The sequence below is a fragment of the Carettochelys insculpta genome, chromosome 1 (assembly GCF_033958435.1).
Source record: "Carettochelys insculpta isolate YL-2023 chromosome 1, ASM3395843v1, whole genome shotgun sequence".
NCBI classification, from domain to species: Eukaryota; Metazoa; Chordata; order Testudines; family Carettochelyidae; genus Carettochelys; species Carettochelys insculpta.
In genome coordinates, this window is record NC_134137.1 from 114,283,094 (window position 1) to 114,303,389 (window position 20,296).

Consider the following 20,296-nt stretch of genomic DNA (forward strand, 5'->3'; position numbering starts at 1 on the left):
ACACCTCAGCTCTCGACCGTCCGGCCCCGGGTGGGGCCTCGCGCGTGACAGGTGATCCCCTTACGCCGCTCGCCAACCCGCACAGGCACACCACGCGGGAGCCCGCCGCTGCTGTTCGGTTGTCACCATCGTAGCAAGGGGAGGGGGTGAGGCGCTGGCCGCGGGTTTACACCCGGCATCCGACTGGAGCGTGGCAAAGAACGACCCCAAGGGGGAATACTTGTCCCACGTCTTGCGGCCCAGGCGCGGTGGGGGCGGTTTTCCACGCGAGCTGCACAGGATCGCAGTTGCGCGTGTCCCTCTCTGCGTCCAACCTGTGCTTTCGGGGTAACTCTAGTTCCCCATTCGGAGACCCTGACTTGAAGTACTGTGGGGGCGGGGATCGCTACTGTGCAACTTCAAGTCGAGTTTCTCCTAGGGGAGCCCCACCTAGTATATAATTCAATGGAAGAAAATTTTCCTTCTTTCGCTCTGCCTTCGCCCCCCAGCCCCCGGTCAATTTTCTATATTTCCAGACGGGATTTTCCCCCAGTCCGCCACGTTGGCCCTGGCTGTCAGCCTTTCCCACGGGGGGCTCTAATTACAGTTTTCCACGTTGATTTGGTTACAAAGCAATTAGCCACGGCCAGCCCTAAATAAACAGGCTTTGGAAACGCCAAGCCACTTCAAAGAGATGGGGGACTTGAGCATGCAACAGATAATTAGAGCCTCTCAGCGCGGGCGTGAATTCCCTCGCCCTTGCTCGTCTGCCGCTCGGTGCCACTTTCTTCCCCTTTGCTGGGAAGAGAGTTGGCGGGTCCCCGGGAAGCTCAACAGCACGGGGCCACAGGGCAGGAAATGGCACAGCAGAGTCACCGATGGGGTCAGATCGCCCAGAGGTTCCTAGAGCCCGGGCTCCAAAAGGGCAAGTCCGATCGAGGAGGGAGCCAAAGGAGGCACCGAGAAGCGGAGGAGGTGGCCGGGGGAAGCTTGCGAACGCGAGCGTCTGATCGCAGCCCGGGAGAGAGACTTGGAACCGGCAGCTCTGATAAGCCCTTGTACATTTCCACAGAGCCACAGCGCCCACTAGCGGCCGTTTGGGCAACCGGCCTCGCTAGGATGCAAAAAGGGTCCACCCGGGGCTGCGCCCCTTCCTGCGACTTCTTCCCTTTTCTCCCTACAGCCTCCAGCTGCACCCCCCCGCCTGCCCCGCATATGTCACAACCACAACCACGCTAATCCGGCGCAGATGTTAGGAAGTAGTCTGGAGTGGAGGGTTGGCGCAGGACGAGCGGTTCAGGATGATGGTGATCCCAAGACTCCATCGTAATTATAAGTAAGTCAGAAACAGTTTTTATTAGAATTAGGCCAGTTGCCAAAATTCTTCACTCGGAGTTCTGTCCCCCCACAAAGTAAATACAAGTCAGATCTCGGTGAACGGCGCTGTTCTCTCCTCCCTTGAAACATAATCATCTCCCCTCGCTGTTTCAATGCCACACAGAAAATCAAAGCCGCAGAAAAGTAGCACTTGAAAGACTAACCAAATGAGTTATTCGGGGATGAGCTTTCGTGGGACAGACCCGCTTCTTTAGATCAAGCTCATCACGGGATAAATCATTTGGTTAGCCTTTAAAGTGTTACATTTCTGATGCTTTGGTTTGTTGGAGTATAGACTAACACGGCTGTCTCTCTGTGGCTATCAACACAGAAAATCAGTGAGCAAACCCATTCTCGGTCCACAAGATACGTTTTAAATCGCTACAGTTCATTCTCTTCGAACTGAAATAGGAAAAAAGGGTATCAGAAGGTGACGCGACCTGGCCTTTTAATTCACTTCCTTTTGGACAAAGCGGCCACATTTCCACTTCGTAACGATTTTGGGAATCAGGCTTCACAGCCGTGTCTGGCACAGATCGCTCAAACCGCTAACAACGCAGGGAAAGGAGCTAAAGGCGCGTTTGAGGCTTCGTGGGTTGTGCGAATTGCATATGGCAGTTCTCTAAGGAAATCTCCAAGGAGCAGGACAAATAAGTTTGCTTTTCACACAAAACAAAAACTGTCTCTTAAGCAAACTATTAAGTCAATTTCATTTGCACTGGGGTCAGAATTGCAGGAAAGGCTCTGACTCCCAGGCTGAGATCCTAACACCCGAGTGAGAGACAAGGGTTGGGTCTTATTCAGATCCAGGGGTACCAACCAAAAGCAAACCTCCTCTGTCTGGGTTTGGTGTCGCATTATTACTTCTTTAAAAAAGAAACGGTGTGATTTGTATCCCTCAGTGAGCCAACATAAAGAGGGAGTTTGAGCAATGCTTCTAGCAACAGAGAAACGTAAAGTAGACCAAACTCGCTATTTTGTTATGCGCCTACTTTTGTTTGGTTGGAAGCAGAAGGTTAGGGAGCGGTGTTTTGCAAAAGCTGTGAGTAAACGGTGACCTCTCACTCTCCGTATCCTTGTTTTAAGTAAACCAGAGGAAATGAAGAGCTCTGCATTGTCTGCAAAGATCCTTTAGCGGCTAAAAATACTTGTAACGCAGCAGATTTGGGGCGCCCAGAGATTAATCATGTTTCTGCGCAAATGAAGTGGTTTTAGCTAGTCTTCCAAACAACAAAACATTCCTTATTCCTGTTGTGTTCCCAACCTCGCACGGGGCTCGCTCGCAGCATGTTTCTGAGACAATATCTGCAACAATACTTTAAAATACAAATCCAGCAGTGTGCTGGGTAGCACATTGATTCATTAGTTATTTTTAAAAGGATCGCCGATAACTTGGAGATTATTTTTTCCCTCGTGGCTGTTTAAAAGGATTTGAGAATAGCCTTGTTTTCATTTCAGAGCCAGGCGTAATTTTCTAAGGCTAAGCGGCTGCCTTGCCCACAAGGGAAATGCAGTTTGAGCGGGATCAAACTCACACGGGCAGTGAGTTTTCGACGGGGGCAGGAAACCATCCCAGCTGCGGTCTGTTCACCCTACCCAAGCGCCAGACTCTTGTCTGGTTGCTCAGCGCTGGTTACTTCGCGGGATCGGGCCCTCGCTTTTCTGGCTTACCTCCGTGCAAACCAGAAATCGCAGCTTTCGAGAGAGGGACAAAACTTTGGCTATGAAAATAGCCACGGGGATCGCTTCGGCCGAAGCTTTTTTAAATGTGTAACCGGGAATGGGAATATGCGCCCAGGGTTTTCCCCTGCATCGAAAACTTAGTTTGCCCCTTCCCCCCACCGTCTGAATTCTGGGGATCAAAGCTCGATCTCCCGCGGAAAAATCGGGGCATTTTTGGGGTGGGGGCGATCCTGAATGCCTAGCTCCCGTTTTCGGTGGGGGTTTTGCGTGAGCGAAGGAGCAGAGGATCGGCCCCATCAGCAGGTGCAGAACAAGATACATGAAAGAGAAAGGGCTACCCGTATTCAGCTTGTGTAAAAAGCAAACAAAAACAGAACGATATGATTTGCTCTGCGGAAGTCTTTATTTCCTTCTTTCGTGCTAACCACAGAGCAGAAATAATATATTTGTCTCTGCATAATTCAGCCCCCTCCCACCCCCTGCAGAGAGTGGCTAGTACCGCAAATATCGGCTGTGATTCTACCCGCAACGCAACCTTTACCAATAAATAAATAAACAATCCCCCTCTCTGTTTTTTTAAAGTAGGGAAATCCTAAAATTGAGGAAAAACTCCAACCCTCATTTGTCATTATCTGAAATACCACAGAAGATCTAACTCAGTTGCCACAGTAAATAGAGGCTTCCTAACAAAAGCCAGCAAAAATGATGGACTATCGATGCTTGCTGCTTTTAAATGTTTAAAGGTTCATTGTTTGTGTAAGGCCACGTATGCTGAGCACTTAAAGATCCTAAAACGCTGACCGCTCCATCACTCAAAACGTAAGATGTGTTTTTCATGTTTCTGACACTCCAGATCTGAGCTATTAAATGAATCCGCCCTTCCCCTGTTTTGTAACTCAGAATAATTTTGGTTCCCCTTGTTTTTCCTCAACATGCTGCCAGAATCCATGCTGTACAACATGACAGTGAGAAAAGTTAATCTCATGTTTTGGGACACTACATTTGAATTATTTTTATACTGACTCCCAGAGGAAAATTTAAAAAAAAAAAAAAATCTGAAACAAATAATTCTTTTTTGAAGACGCTGGGTGGGGCAAGGGGAAGACCCAGAGAGCAAAGTTCATCTATTTTAGTGGCCTTTTAAAAGGGCGTACGTCTACTTACGCAGAACTGATGACTGAGCCAGTATAACCTTTGGTCCTTCCAAGCAGATAAGGGTCATATGGCTATCCACTATGGAGACATTAAAAAAGAGGCTCTGCTCTCTTCACTGCGACAAAAATTAAACCCTCGGCGATCATCAAAGAAGCATACAAAGGGGAAAAATGAAGTCTACATCTTGGGCAGCTGATGCAAATATGAAATTATATATGAATGCACAGGCCTGGAAGAGCAACTCTAGTTTCGGCAACTGCAGAACTATCTCAGGGCTGGGCACCTTTCCCTCTTCCTGGCCTTTGCTGTCACGGACAAATGCAACCTCCACTGTTATTTCAAAAAGAACTTCCAGAGCTTACAAACTGGAGTGTACGTTTCTTATTTGGTTTGAATTTCTTCCTGCACTATAAGGGCCCCACCCTGTGCCCATTAAAGGGAGCAGCAAAACTCCCAGGGTGTCCAGTAGTGCAAGATCAGGCCCCACACAAGGGAGAGACAATTGTTTTCCTCTCCCCAAAGGGACAAAGGATGGAGTATGGTCTAATGACAGCGCAACACTCCACACCTCCCTCAGTGCTTTTAAATGGTTAAAAGAAGACATGCACATGGTAGCCAAAGACAGCAGTTTCCCTAGGAGATAAGGTTAAAGGGCGCGTTAAACGCAAACCAACCATGCCTGATTTTTTTTGAAAAATTGTTTGCATCTATGACTACTCAGAGTGAGTTTATTCTATTCTATTCATGTTGAGTTTTAAAAATAAAATCCAACATACATTTCCTGAAAAGCAAGGGTACCATAACAGGCACAGAGAAATTGCTAGAGATAACCTCTATTCGTGAGAAACAATTGCATCCACATTCTTGGCAAACACAGCAGAGCATGTGAAACAGCACAGGGAGAAAAGCAGGTGATAGTATTTGGGGCAAGTGGAAATGCAAGGAGAAACAAAACAGAGATACATGGTGATTCTTTTGTCTTTTTTCCAGAACGCAAGCTCAGAACTGAACTCTATATTAAATGCCTCAGGGTGTAGTGATACTCGCTTTGTCCTATGGAATGGTATGGCTTGAGGCTGTTGCTCACTGGCCCCGTTGTCTCTGCAGGCGTCAAGGACAGCAATTCTTCAGTGCACTTCAGAACAGAAGTCAATTTTCATCAGACTAATGAATGTCATAAAGGATAGTTTATGGTAACTGCAACAGTAACCTCTCAATTTTGAAGAAACTTGTTTGAATCTACGGCTAAAGTAGCAACTCTAATTTTTCCACCCTATTTATTTCAGATCCAACAGAACCACCTGAAAAGCACGGATACTGAAGACAAATACTATCTGTATTATCTGATGAAAAATGTATAGTACACACAGCTTTTGTGTATATGGACACAAGCATGACGCACTCCCATGAAATACTCCACAAACAGTTCAAAGAAATGTTGATGTGCGTTAAAAGCAGAACTTAGCACCTTTTCTCCACTACTTGAGAAATAATCCTCTGGAAGAAAGTAATAAAGTCAATGAGAGCTGTAGTTTACCATTGTGACTTCAGCACAGTTCTGTGTAACTAACTAAAGTAATTTCTGAACTTTTTACAAAGCATACACCCACCAACTCGTGTCATTTTTTCAAAGGTACCCAGGGTTCAAATTGAGGGGAAAGGACAAAATGATTGGTATGGGTCCTCTTTCATCAGCTTGTCTGTCTCCTTCTTGCCTTGCCAAGGGGTATGGAACACTACAGCAGTTGCCCCCTCATCTCTCTAATCCCAGCCCAGTGCTGAAAGGAGACCCAGGGAAGAGGAGCAAGCCTGTCCCCTCATCTTGCAGCTATGAGTCCAGTTCAGTGCAACCTAGACTGCGGGGTTACAGCATCTTTTATGCTTGGCCCAGCCACCTCATCTGCCCTGTCAGGGAGATGGGTGAGCCAAACCTGAGCAGCACTGCAACCCCAAATGTCAGGTTGCAGTGCCCGAAGTGGGGAAATAAGGACAGAAGCCATCACTGGCATGTTGCAAAGGCAGGTTCACTCCCTAGCCCTCCCTTCTTGCAACCCAGCTACACCCTTCTCATGACCTATTCTTTAAGAAACACTGACTTGGATTAACAATCTGACCCGTTTACCTGTTGTCTGAAGGGTTCTGGGATTTGTATTTGTAGCAAGTGTTTTGTTAGGGACAAATATCGATGAGGTGAGGTGGGGTGGGGTGGAGGCTTCAGTAATTTTTGTGACAGGATGTCAAACATCAAATAGCAGTAGAACTGAGGCTTTACTATAGCCCTCCAAGGATTGCAATTCTGCTCATGGCAAAAGAACATACATCTGTATAATAAGGTGACTATTCCCCTCTCCTCTTCACAACTCTAAGTCATCACAAACTGACAAAAAAAGCACGTGTATGGGTTTTTTTGGAAAGTAGGGAGCATTAGAAAGACATGAATCTCTCCTTACACAAAACTGATAAAATACTAGCTGGTAAGCTGAAATATTTTAATTTAGTTGTTTCAATTATTCCAACCAGCTGAGGATCCGCTCTTATGAGCGACACAAATATAGCAGTGTAACAAAAGTAGATGGATTAGAAACCTGTGTATATATCTGGACTGGACAACACTGAAGAAAACTTTTATCATAATTTTCAACATCAAATCTACAATAGCCAAGAGTTTATGAACTGTAATGGTAACTTAAATAAACACGTAAGATGCATCTACACGGCCCCTCCCTTTTGGAAAGGGCATGCAAATAATGAGACTGGAAATGCAAATGAGGCATTTAAATCTCACACCTCATTTGCATATTCCCATATGATCTGACTTCCAGAGAACCATTGCCAGAAGCCAAAGCAGCTGTGTGGATGGAGTTCCTTGGAAACTTCCCTTTCAAAAGCAACCTTCTTCCAATTTTGTATCAGGAAGAAGGGTCCTTTAGACAGTGTGTGTGGGGGGGGGGGGGGGCGGGGGGGTGTTGTCCTTTCAAAGGAACCCTGTTCACATGGCTGCTTTGGCTTCCAGAAACAGCTCTTTCGGAAGCCAGATCACATGAGAACATGCAAATGAGGCACAAGATATTTAAATCCGCACCTCATTGGCAAGCCCCTTCCAAAAGGGAAGGGCCATGTAGATGTGGCTTTAATGAAGTGTGAAATGACTAACAGATGCTATAATTTTCTAGACAAAAAAAATATTACAGCTACAAATCTGCATAAGGGCAGATTTAGTTCCTTGCATTCAGAACAGGAGAGGAAACAAAAATACATAGGATTGTTTAAGTACTGATTTTAATAGCTTGTTTCTCATATAAAGGAACAAGGGGAATCTTTATATTTTAGAATAACATGTACCACTTGAGTGTCTCAATAAAGCCTGATGCTTATTACAGATCACATATATGGTTTGGTTTCAGTCTGAGTGTTGCTTAATGAGTAAACAATTTCTGTAACAATGTATAAAGACAAATTTAAGTACAAGTACTGTTGTAGCTATTTTGTATTTTTTTTGCCTCTTGTGATACTGCAGGCAATGCAGAAAGTGTCAATCTGCACCTGATTTCAAGTTCCAGACAAAGACTGCTGCATACTGTTACAGATACGTTCAACCTATTCTATTTTATTTCAAATCTACAGAAACAGATCTGGTGAAGTATCAGGAATTATTTCCTAGTCTGTAAATCTTTCAAATGCTTTGTCAACAATTACAATCTTTCATTTTATAATGGCTATAGATGCTGTAATATCAATAGGAATAACTGAATTTTAGAACAGGACACTACAATAGCTGAAATTTCAACAGACGAGTTAAATAAAAAAAGGGGATTTTATATATCATTTTCAATCTGTGTTTGTATTTGTCAGAATAAAACCCACCTATAAATGGATAGTATTCAGGATGCTGCACACGAATAGTTAGTTTGTGTCTAAAACAATGTATTTAAAGAGAACTTCACTTCTGCTTTCCATAATCTTGCAAACGTGCTTGCCCTTCAGTTTATAAATACATTAAGGGTTTATTTGCCCCCCCTCCTAAATCTGTGAGATCAGTTATATATGGTGATAAGCCTAAATTATAACATACTATATAATGAGGCAAACTCAAGAGTTACGGCTATACTAGTGAGTTTTGCTGGCAAAAACGTGGTTTTGTTGACAAAACTCAGCACTTCTGCCAGCAGCTTCTGCCTCTCAGCCATAAGACATAACATTGCTGTTGACAGATTCTTTCAACAAAAAAGCTCTGTGGATGCTCTGGGGGACCTTCTCTCAACAGACAGGGTATCCACAACAATGGGGAGACCTGTCTGCTGGGCTTCAGGGTGCCAGTTTTGTCGAGAGAGTAGCCAGGCAGCGTGGCCACTCTGTCAACAGAGCAGAGTGCTCTTCCAATTGATTGACTTTTGTGTGTGGCTGCACTCTGTCAACAGAAGTTTTGTCGGGGAAATCTCTTCCGACAGTGACTTCTGTTGACAGAGTGCTGTAGTTGTAACCATAGCCAAGGCGATTAAATACTGAAGTACTTCTCTGGATTTACTAAGATAAAAAAGCCCAAAGTGGCAGAAATGGACATTTGATGAAAATAGCAACATCCCTTAATATTATAAACTGAGTTTTTTAGCTGTCTGTATAATTTTTAAATTCAAGGTAGGAAAGCAAGCTTTTTGAAGTGAACTTAAAAAAAAAATCACTATATTTGTGAATTTTGTAAAGTGAACTGTCACCCCTTACTGTAGTTATGCAAGTGTGCTAAAAAATTTACTTAAACATATGACTTTTAGATTTTACTTTATTCAGCAAATTGGTTATGTACACAATGGGGAATGCTGGTTGAACTTTGTCAATGTAATAAAAACAAATCTAAGAGACAATACTGAACTCTCAATCTCTCCATATATATATGTGTGTGTGTATATATATATATATATATATTTGCAGCAGATTTGACCAACTGTTTCCTTACCTGTATCGGGAACATCAAGCGCAACAGTATCATAGGACACTGATTTAACAATAAACCAAAGAGGTCTAGTAATACTTTGGGAATTTACTGACGCATGTACACTAACTTTTTTTTGTTATTAAAAGTCAGCAAAACCAGCATGAAATTTGGTCGAATATCAGAGTATAACTCTGAGATTAGCAAGGCAGTAAAAACCTTATCAGATCACACACAATTTATAAAGTGACCTGATCTGCTTCAAACCACTATTACGGAACAAATGAATGAGAACAGATTACTCTCTAAAAGGCAACAGTGATCTGATAAGGATTTAACTTAATGGAAGTTTAAAAAAAATATTAAGAATTGCAGAGCACAGCCCCTATTAGAACAAGCTAACTTTCCAGACTTTTAAAAAAAAAAAAAAAAAAAAAAACACTTCAACATGAAGCTACCATACAAAGTTTTTCTGTTTTGTTTTTCTTTTTAAGAGTTCACAGTTCCAATTCAATCCTGGCTCTTTAATGAGAAGGACAGTTTTGGCCTAGACTTTCCCTTGCCCAGGATTATTTTTTGCTCTTCCTTTTGCTGACGTTGTCTTTCTTGTTCTAGTTTCATCCTCTCCTCATGAATCTTTCTTTGTTCTTCAACAATTTTCAATTGTTCTTCAGCCTGTACATAAAATCAGTAGAATTTAGAATACATAATATTCTGTAGTCACTGCAGTAGTGATTTCTAAATCTCAGTTTTACATATATTCAAACATAGGACCCAAATCTGCAAACTCCAACACATTACAAATCCCATTGGCTTCACAGACTTGATGCATATGCAGAGTGATGCTCTTAAATGCATACCAAAAACCATATAAACCACTTGAATTCTATTTTCAATACACTTTACAAATTTACTGTCTAGACTTTTTTAATGCATATAAATATAACATTGTTCCTTTTTTCATTAATAGGGAGCTCAAATTAATCCAAAGGAGTTATCAATATAAGCAGAACCCTGCAAAGCCTTCATCTACTTTCTTTCTTAACCTGTAACAAATAAGCATTTTGGCTCAAACCATGTAAGCACTCACAGTATGAATGGAATGACTCAGGCAAAATGACTTGTCTCTATTTGCACTATTCAGGACATAATTACTAATAAATGAAAGATCAGAAGAACAAGAGTCTGTATTTTCAGGGTTGTACTTGGTATTTTGTTCATTTCATAGTATGTAGTTTACAGTTAGTGTGAATATTTTTCTCTGTTTGTGTAGTTTTTTTTCATAAAGTTGTCAGAATATAAATGTGGTTGCAAAATCTCAAAAATTGACAGTAGGATTTTAAATAGGTATAAATCCAGAAGCCAATTTTACCCAAGGCCTTATCTAAAAAAATAAAGCTGACTTAGTTTAAAAAAAAACAAAAACCTGATTTTACACAACTTAGTTAAACTGCAGCAAAACACCTATGTGACCTTTCTTTAATTTTGCATTATTTTAATCTGATCAACCAAAATAAAACGACTCAAAACAAACCAACAGTATCCACACAAGGATGCACTGATCTAAACTGGTTTAAAACCCACCCATTTACTTTAAACTAGTGCTACTTTCATAGAGAGAACTCTGAAGCATATGGACAGACAAAGTCCTCACCACAAATGCACACTGGAATTTCACTTTTGTCAAATATGTTTATACCCAGTCTGTTACGCTAAGAAAGTTACTCACCAGTCAAAAACCCAAAGGATACTTTGGGAGCTGGAAAGTGGTTATTTGCCATCACAGCCAAGAGGAGCTTGACTTCAATGGGAATAGGATTAGATGTTAAACAAAAACAAAAACAAAAAAAAACATCCCCCTTATCTAGCATATCAGGCAATAGTATCTGAACATGTCACTATAAATGTAAACATTATTTCTACGCACCAGTTTAGCTTGTGCTTCTGCAATTTTTCGATTATTCTCTTCTAATATTCGCTCTAGTTCCTCACGCTTTGCACGCTCTTCCTCCTAAAGTGGAGGACAGGGTAAGATGTTAGAAAAGTAAAATACTCATTTGTGTGTCTTCACTAATCTTCCTCAGAATTCTTTTGTGAACTGACTTACGGGGCAGCTTTACAGCCACCTACTTTGTCTCAAGAGTAAATTGTGCAGCCACTAAAATTGGTCTCAAGTACTAATTTAACTCATCCCTCCCAGTCCAAACAGCAACCAACTAAACCCTCCCTAATCGTACATTCCTGACAATTTATAACTAGTATTTTAATACCACACAAATGAACAAGGACAACTACAAAAACTGGATAGTATTTATCAAATTAAAATAATATATAAAATATAAATAAAGTGAATAGTTTGTCTCACCAATTAAGTATACCTACGTATTCTTTACCTATACTCCTTTAATCAGCATTAAAAGTTGAATATTTACTGTCTTGTCCAGTGTCCTGCAGAGTGTGCTCCTCGGCTGCCATACACGCCAGCTTCCTCTTTAAAATGATTTGTACTGTTAGCTTGGCAATACCTGCATCAGCAGCTCAACCATTTATAAAGAAACAACATACAAGGAAGGCTGAGCTGAGGAATGCAGATGTTTATGATAAGAAGGAACAAAAATATGTAAATCATTCCTAAGGCAAACAATTAATAAGAAAAATACATTTACTGTTAGTGAAAAATACAAATGGTAATCCATACTTCATGGAACTAAGGGCTTCTTTCGTGGGGAAAATGGACTTAACATTCAATATTTTGACAATTTTAAGACAGCTTAAACTGTCATCTACAGTTTGAACTGGAATTCAGGGGTCCAGGGAGGCATGATCAAGGAAATCGAGCCTTATAAGTTGCTGTTTCCTTGGTGAATTTAATAAAAGTTTGTTATGCAAAACGAATATGAAGAGTACGTGAAGGTTTCTGAGGTGCTTCAATTCACATAATGACTATCCAAATATTTTTATATATTTGGAAGATTTAAAATCAGCCAGAGGTTTGTGTCTGTGTAAAAAGAAAAGTTAATATGAAACAAAACAAGCATATAAAGAGAAAACTTCTTACGATGATTAGTAATCAGCTACTAGTGAGCATGCCATATCCAGGAATTAACATTTATTTTACATGACAGAGCACTGATGAAACTACTCCGCATCGAACGTAAATGATGGGTTTTAAAAACCGTTTTTTGTAATGGTGCATCCATTTAGTCAACTGAAATCCACTGTACACTAATTTCAGCAAACTTGTGTCTAAAGTAAAACTGTATTTCTCTTAAATATAAACTTTGAATTGCACACACAAAATCTGTATGGCTTAATTCTCAAGAAAGAATTTTATTTCAAAAATATTATATTGGCAAACAAATAATGTTTAGCCTGAAAGGGAAAGCATCATTACTAACAGCTTTCCTATCGCAAACTATTCAAGTTATTAATTTAAAACAACTGGTAAAAGTAGTACGGAGTGAGAGAGTTATAGAACACTCAGTGCTATTTAGCCGAATTGTCTGTAAAGATTTAAGAGTTTGACTTTAAATTTTTGGATCCTGGAGTGATTAGTGCAGACAAGCATCAAAGCTTTAGTAGCAAATTACTGCTTCACAGAAAGACGTTTTTCAGCTTTTTCTCCAGCTGCTGCTAAAACAAGTCACATGTTTAGCTTGACTTCAGACAAAAACAACCTGCTCCTTAGTAAATTCTAGAGGGGGGAAAAAAAGGAGTTAGTAATTATTGAAAAATGGATATTATGATTTGGAATTAAATCCTTGGTGAAGACGGTGGCTGGACTTATGTTCAAAGTACAGGAATTAGTCCAATGTATGCTCAAAAGGAATGTGTGTTTTAAAATGATGAACAGTAAGAAAACCTAGTTAAAGACAGGTACAGTGCTGGACTCTGCTGTTTTCCTGACTGAAGGCAAAAAGCCTCTTACAGTCTAGGTAAATAAAATGAAACAAACGAAGGATACATAATTATAAATTTTAACCCTTTCCCCCCAAAATAAGAAAGGATTGTTGATAAATCCTGCAGCCATGGCAAAAGTTTCAAACAATTCTCAAATATGTAGGTCAGGTCCATTAAAATTCAAGTATCCTTGTACAGGTTTTAGGAGAATAACTGTTTAAGTATCAGTGAGCTCCTCTGAATAGGTAAAAATTAGTTTCGCAGCAATGCAAGTTTAGACGAGAAGGGAATTAGATTTGCTGTATTCCATCTCTTTCTGAACCGAACAGGAGGCACAACCAGACACTGAAAGTTTTGCCATGGACTGTCTCTACTTTCCAAACGACCGAGCGTTACCTCTCTGGCTTTTTGTGCCGCAAGTTCAGCTTGTCGCTGTCGCTCGAGTTCTTCGAGCAACTGTTTTTCCATGATGCGCTTAGCTTCCTCCACCCTGCGGAGAACCTCTCGCTCAATCTCATCCTTCCGTTTCTCCAACTCTTCCTCTACACGCTTAGCCACTAGCTCCTCCACTCTTCGGGCTGTCTCTTCCTCTATGAGTTTTTCTTCAATTTCTTGTTGGCGTCTAGAAAGAGAGACATGGAAATAATAATTAGGTATGTCAATAATAAAATTTAAATAAAACTTTGAATTCACAGATTGACACAGAAGATTATGGCTTATATTATATATTTAAATGTTTCTCTTTATTCTTTGTTTGCACATCATTCAATCAAAAATATCCTTTACAAGACAAGCAGTCATCCTCTTACTCCCTATGGGAAACAAAAACAATTGCAAAATACTGTATTTAACATCTTAAAATGTCATGTTTAACAAAAAACTTAGCATTTTGAGGAGGTTGTGATATAATAAATGGATTATATTGACTGTGAATGTTACTCAAAAGAAAGTAACATTGAAACATAGCTATCAGCTAAAGTACCCATCCCCCATCAAAATCAGAATATTTTAGATTCTATGGTATATGAAATAACAAAATACTGCCTTAAGACCTCTGCCTCAAATAAACCAAATTGGTATCTAACTAAAAGACACAGCAGAGACAATAAAATTTATAATTTGAGTATTCTGAACAAAAGCTCCAGGTGGTGTTGTAATCTAGATTTTCAATAATTTACCTTATCACATATCAAATACTGCAGACCTGCTTAATTTAGTTTTGATGATATTGAGTGTCAAACACAATTACACAAAAGAAAGATTAACGTTGAGTGCTATAAAGCATTGTTTTGGTGTTCTGTTTTTATGAGGACTTCCCCCGTCAAGAGTGTTTTACTTAGTTTTAATTTTTAGTAAGATACTAGTTTAAAAAACGCTAACACCTAATATGATAGGATAGGCATAGTCACTTAACTGTCAGCCCCATCACAGTTTTACTGAACAGTAAAATATTGGGCTGGAGCCTATAAACCAGGGGAGGGGAACCTATAACCTGTGGGTCAGCTCAGGCTTGCGGGCTCTGCCTGGCAGGGGCATGAAGCAGTTATGCACTCTGCTGGCTACCATTGCCTGTGGGCAGCGCCCCCACTATTCCCAGTGGCAGAGAATCACCATCAATGAGAGCGCTTTCCTGCAGCACAAAGAACCACACAGACAGCTGTGCCCTCTGGGAGCTGCACAATTTCCTACCTCCTCCCACAGTTACTGTCCTGCCCAAGCTCCACTCCTTTCATGCACTCTCTCTCCAGTCCAGACCTCTCCCCCAACTGCTCCTGCACTTTCCCTCCCTTCAAGATCATGTTTCTGCAGTCTACTCCCACACACGGAATGCCTCATTTTTGGCCCAACCCCAGCACCCCACAAAAATCTACTAGCACTGAGCTCTAAAAAGTTAATCCAGGCGTGGGAACAAGCCCGGAGGCTCAGTGCCTGCCCCTACTTCCCTGTGGGGTTAGAGTATGACAGGAGTGTCTTTTTTCACCCCATTTCTCAGTTGGGGACCACACTGGTGAGACTTTTTTTTTTTTTTTTATCCTTTTTACCTGGGGACTAGGTAAGTGAGGGAAGTTATTTTTTTTGTTTTAATTTCTCATTTATGTGTTGGACCCAACTGATTTTTGTGTGGGTCAGTGGCCCCCAATCACAACTATAAACATGCAATACTTGCTCTTGTGCTTACAAATGATGCTGATGAAAAGGCTCCGCATGAAAGTAAGCACTTGTAGGATTGGGCCTCTTTTTGAGTTATATATTCATATACTAACAGGATGCCCATTTTACAGAAAATGATATTCTATAGCTATCACTTAAATGGCATTCACTTATCAGAATTATTATTTTTATTCTTCCTGATTTGTTTTGTTTTGTTTTTCTGAAGTGAGAGTTAAGCACACTAGCGAAATGTTGACCACAAAATGCTTTAAAAAAAATCTCAATTCATCAAGCAGGACCAATGAACTGGGGTTCACAATACAAGAGCTAAACCAGTGCTACTTCCAGTCACTTTTTTGTTAAAGTAGAAGTGTCACGTTATTCACTCATTTATATTTTTAATATAAAAACACAATTTCAATTATTTATACATTTTCAGAAAAATGATACATTTGTCAGATTTTGGATTTCCAAAATGTGTATTAACCTGAATGGACTATCTAAATAACCAATCTGAAAACCCCTTGGGATCCCTGAATGCATAAGTCTAAATCTCAGTAGAATCAATTTAGTCTTTCATTCTACTGATGTAGATGTTGGCTCTTTCTGATGAAACCTTAAAACAAAGTTCTCTGCTTTAAATGGATATAAAATATGCCATGGCCCACTTCCTTATCCTACTTGCACTTTCATTCCACAAATAACTAAAGTTGGAGCTTCTAAGAGCCTTTAGCCCTGCACCCTTGGCAGGTGCCAAACGAGAGAATGTGCCAAACCATGGAAGGTCAATATTGCCAAGCAGCATTACCAAGACTCCCACAGCTTACTGGGCTCCCAGAAGACACTTACAGGTAAATTAGAGCGAAACAATAGCACAGAACACAGACAGCCAGGGCTGGAGGAAAACTAAACAATTTTTATGGGACTAAGGGATGGGTAACTTGGCCAAACCCATAAGTGAAATCATGCTGGATTACAGTTGTTGCCAGATGGAAGTGTGCCGGACTAGAGAGGTTTAAACTGTATATATATTGTAAAGGATTCTCAAAACCTTCAGGAACAAGGTAGATACTATAACAGTATTACATTACCCCGTAGGCTGTAACTGTGCTGTAAAACTTGCTTCAAAATAAGCCTTGGTATACCAGGCGTCAGTATGTACAAATTTGTATTAAATGTTGCCCTGTTAAATATTTGAGCATGAGAACGAATTAAATCCAAGTATTTCAGGTAATTAAACACAGGTGAACTACTCACAAGAGGTGAGCAAGCAAATTACACTGTGCTCTAATTAGCACTGCACTTTACAGATCTCACCATCTCCTATTCTGGCGAAAAAAAATTAAGATTAATAAATTTGGGAACAGCATTTTCATTTCTTTCCATACTTACAATTATTTCATTACACACACAAACACAGAAAAAGTTAGTGTCAGGAAATATAAAAACTATGCTAAAAAGTTGTGTTAGAAAGAACAGGACTACTTAGGAATTTATTCTCTAAGATTTAAGTTCTATATTAGATCACCACCACCATGCATACATTTGAAGATTTAATCCTACAAATCGCTGTTGCAGATTCTGAAAAAATGCACCAACAGGCCTACATATGGTGGCATAGTTTCTCTCTCAATAAGGTATTTTCTGTTTCAGGTGTGCCCAAGTCTTCCTATACAGAGAAAAATCAGCATCATCCTTTAACATGCAACACTTTCAAAAACATGAGAAAGCAAAAACTTGTTTGTGTCATATTTTTCAGAATAAGGGATGAGATGCATATAGCGTGTATTTGCAATTTTATGGAGAGCTGCACGGAAGTGCTTATGATTCAGTGGCTTCCCTTCATAAAAGTTTTCACATGCATTTATTTGTAGATCTTAAAATTAAGCATCATTGCAAGAAAGAGAGAGCAGGATAAAGCACAGTGGTCCTTTACATCTCAGAAGACATTTTATACAGATTCAGAAGAAAGCCATTTTCAGTATATTCTGTTGCCTGTCAGTTGGCAATTTGATAAGTGACATATAAGCCAGTATTAAAGATGAAGTGTTTAATTCAACTAATGGAGTGCAAAATGTAAATGTAATATAGTTTGCAACATTAGCAAAGCCCAAATGGAACGCTATCACCAAACCTCCCTCATCTAAACCCCATACCCTAGCAAAAATTGGAAGTTCGAAAGTGGTTTTTGAAGTTCACCACACTTAATTAGCCTGAACAACTAGAGATTATTGTGCACCTCTCAAATCATAATTAGAGAAATAGCAGAATTTTGTTTGCTTAAATTCCTCTTATAAAACAGGCACTACACTTTTCACTGTTGCTACTCCGACGAAATCCCATATTGTCCCCCCCAGATCATCAGTGAAAAGTATTCCACCATTTTTCATATGTAACAAAGTCGTTCTAGAAAAACACTAAAACACACGTAAAAGTGGCAGTTTTTCTCTTTAATAAGAAGTTTCAACCTATTCAGGCAAAGAGAACTAGAATTGTTGCAAATTAAGGTTTTAATGGCAAAATGATGGTCAATTGCTTAAGTATCTGATACAAATATTTTAAACATTTCACTCTGCCAGCACTAGAACAGCTTCCAACCTCCTGTTAAGAAGTCATTTTTGGCTTGGTAGTAAATCAGACCTTTTTGATAAGAAGGCATCCAATTACTTTAAAATTTGTAAATATTTCACAAATCACAATCTCAAATATTTGCATTTGCCTTCCAGCTCATAAGAATTTGATAAACATTAAGATTCCAAATTGAGGTGAGACTAAAAATTTAAAAACAAACAAACAGAACCTAGAGCTCTTCCCACTCTAACAACTCTAAATTAACTGATATCAACCAAATTAATCCTGATTGGTCCAGATCTTACATAAGAACCAGACCAACTGTCTCAAAGATAAAATATTTAAAAAAATTTTAAATGTGTGTTCTGTAATCTTACAACACTTGATATTGCTATCAAACTGAAATCAGCATAGATAGAACAAGGAGTCATGGGAGCAGAATACTTTAAAATAGAAATGAAAGAAGCAATATGGGCAGATCAGAATTTTGGACATATGAGTAACTTATAATTATTTTATTCATTATGATATTGTTAGAATAAAGCCAAAAGAAAATTACCTTTTGTAAAAGTAATGGAACTGGTTGTCACTATTTGAGTCTGCCTAAGCATTTGCTTACAAATGCAGGATCACAAACAGTATTTTTATCTTCGTAAGTCAGTATTTTTGCAAAACAGATCAATAGATCAAGATGCTAGGTTTACTGGACATTTAACAATAAGGATAAGTTTACTATAATTATTACAAGTTTTGTCATCGGTGAGAGCAGGAAATAGTAACGAACTCAAAAAAATAAATAACGGGGCAGGGTGAATTTTTCGAGAAACAATGGCTAATCTGTAACAAAATGAAGCAATGCCAGCAGCTGTTATGAAATATGACAAGTGCCACCCAGACACATTCTGAACATGCTAGTTCCGTTTAACTGGGCAACTGTTCCATGAAAGGAAGCCTCTCGGATTCAGCACTAACACAGAGACAAACCCGGAATCAGCTTTCTTTCCAAGGCAGAACCACGTGTGTGAGTTGGATGTCGCCCCGTAGCTTTTACCACATGACCCAGGCTTTAACTAGAGAATGTTCTTTCATTTTTGGCGACTCCTGGCCAGTCCTGGAAGACTGACCAGCCTACCCCCACCCCCCCCAGCCAAACACTGCCCCGGACAACCAGGAGTGCCTCCGCCTAAAGAATACGCTGCTTGCAGAAAAGGGGAGGGACAAAAGGCGGCCCGTGCTGCACACAACCCCAGAGACTACCAGGCCTGGGAGGAACAGAGGAAGAGACTGAACCCAACAAGGCCCCGAACGGCTGCACACTGGAGGAAGCGGCCGCCGCCAGAGCGATGGATGGGGAGGGAGAAAGGGAGGCACAACGATAGCGGCCCGGGGTAGCTGTTTTCGGGCGGGGGGGGGGGGGTCCTGGCGAGCCCCCCAGCGGGATGGAGGCGAGCGGAGGGAGCCGCGGCGCGCCAGGGCCGAGGCCGGACCCCCCCGGGCGGGGCACTCACATTTTCCGCTGCCGCTCGAACTCCGCTTTCTTCTCCTCCTCCTCCCGCTTCTGCTTCTCGTCCAGGCTGCTGCGCTTGCTCACCGTGCGCCCGAAGATGTCGATGCGGTCCGGGGGGGACGAGGCGCGCTCCCGCTCGCGCTCCCGCCGGGACGACGGGGCCGTGTTGGAGCGGGACCGGGAGCGGGACTCGCGGCGCCGGTTCCGCTTGGTCTCCCGGGACTTGGAGCGCTTGCGCGCCCGCTCCTTCTCCCGGGAGCGGGACCGCGAGCGGCTCCGGTTCTTCTTGGTGTGCTTGGAGCTCTTGGTGTGCTTGGAGCGGGACGAGCTCCGGCTGCGGGACCGGCCCATAGCGGCGCCCCCCGGCCCGAGCCTGGACGCTAGCGGCACGCGAGAGAAGCGCAAGGGCGCGCGCGCATCGGCCTGGCTGGCTGAGGAGAAGGAGCAGGCCCCGGAGGCGGCAGCAAGTCCGGACGGAGACAAGATGGCGGCTCCAACCCAGCAGTGACTCGGCTCCTTCCCACCCCACAATGCACCGCGCACGCCCCGCCGGCTCCCTCCTCTTTTCTGGCCACCGGAGATGGCCGAAGGCGCTCGGAGAGGTTCGGGGTGTGCTGAGGGAGAGGAGGCGGTGGGGGTGGAGCGAGGTAGAGGTCCCGCGCATGCGCACAGCCTGCGGAAGGGGCGTTGCGGCGCGGATCCGGCTGGAGGTCCTGTGGTGGGGGCGGGGCTGAGGGGAGCTGCCCGTCTCGTCCGTTCTTTTGCGCCCGGTTGTTCCTCTGCTGCAGTTTCCGTGCGCGTGAGGTGGGGAGGGGGGAGCTCAGCAATTAACAGAGGCAGTGGGGAAAGTTTCTGTGCCCCCGCCCCTGCACACAGGACGCCCCCCCCAGCCCACTGGTGTGAGTTGTCTCCCCGCAGGCTGCTCCCCGGCCCGTCGCTTAGGCGGGGACGTGTCCTAGCCCAGGACGAGCTCCTGCCAAGCTGAGGTGCTGGAACAGCTCGTTCATAGCGCCACTGATAACTCGTGCCACAATCTATGGTGTAAG

The 20,296-nt window shown here is 42.0% G+C and overlaps 1 protein-coding gene and 1 long non-coding RNA gene across 4 annotated transcripts; one reads left to right on the top strand and one right to left on the bottom strand.

Moving 5' to 3' along the window:
* Positions 1–1,272: 1,272 nt before the first annotated feature.
* Positions 1,273–5,835, top strand: LOC142006195 (uncharacterized). The gene is made up of 3 exons (XR_012643309.1): positions 1,273–1,315; positions 5,185–5,387; positions 5,481–5,835. It is a non-coding gene; the product is annotated as an uncharacterized LOC142006195 (long non-coding RNA).
* A 1,934-nt stretch (positions 5,836–7,769) lies between these two features.
* Positions 7,770–19,783, bottom strand: ARGLU1 (arginine and glutamate rich 1). 3 transcript variants are annotated; one of them, XR_012644963.1, is made up of 5 exons: positions 19,252–19,783; positions 13,418–13,643; positions 11,554–11,611; positions 11,049–11,132; positions 9,658–9,796 (listed from the first exon to the last, which is right to left on the bottom strand). XR_012644963.1 is itself a non-coding variant. In XM_074989918.1 (4 exons), the coding sequence occupies exons 1-4, from the start codon at positions 19,599–19,601 to the stop codon at positions 9,632–9,634; spliced, it is 825 nt and encodes a 274-aa protein (XP_074846019.1). In that variant the 5' UTR covers positions 19,602–19,782; the 3' UTR covers positions 7,770–9,631. The 3 variants fall into 3 exon arrangements, 1 of the variants encoding a protein (XP_074846019.1); XM_074989918.1 differs by lacking the exon at positions 11,554–11,611 and having other exon boundaries at positions 7,770–9,796; positions 19,252–19,782; XR_012644957.1 differs by having other exon boundaries at positions 9,732–9,796; positions 11,049–11,611.
* Between the last annotated feature and the right edge of the window lie 513 nt (positions 19,784–20,296).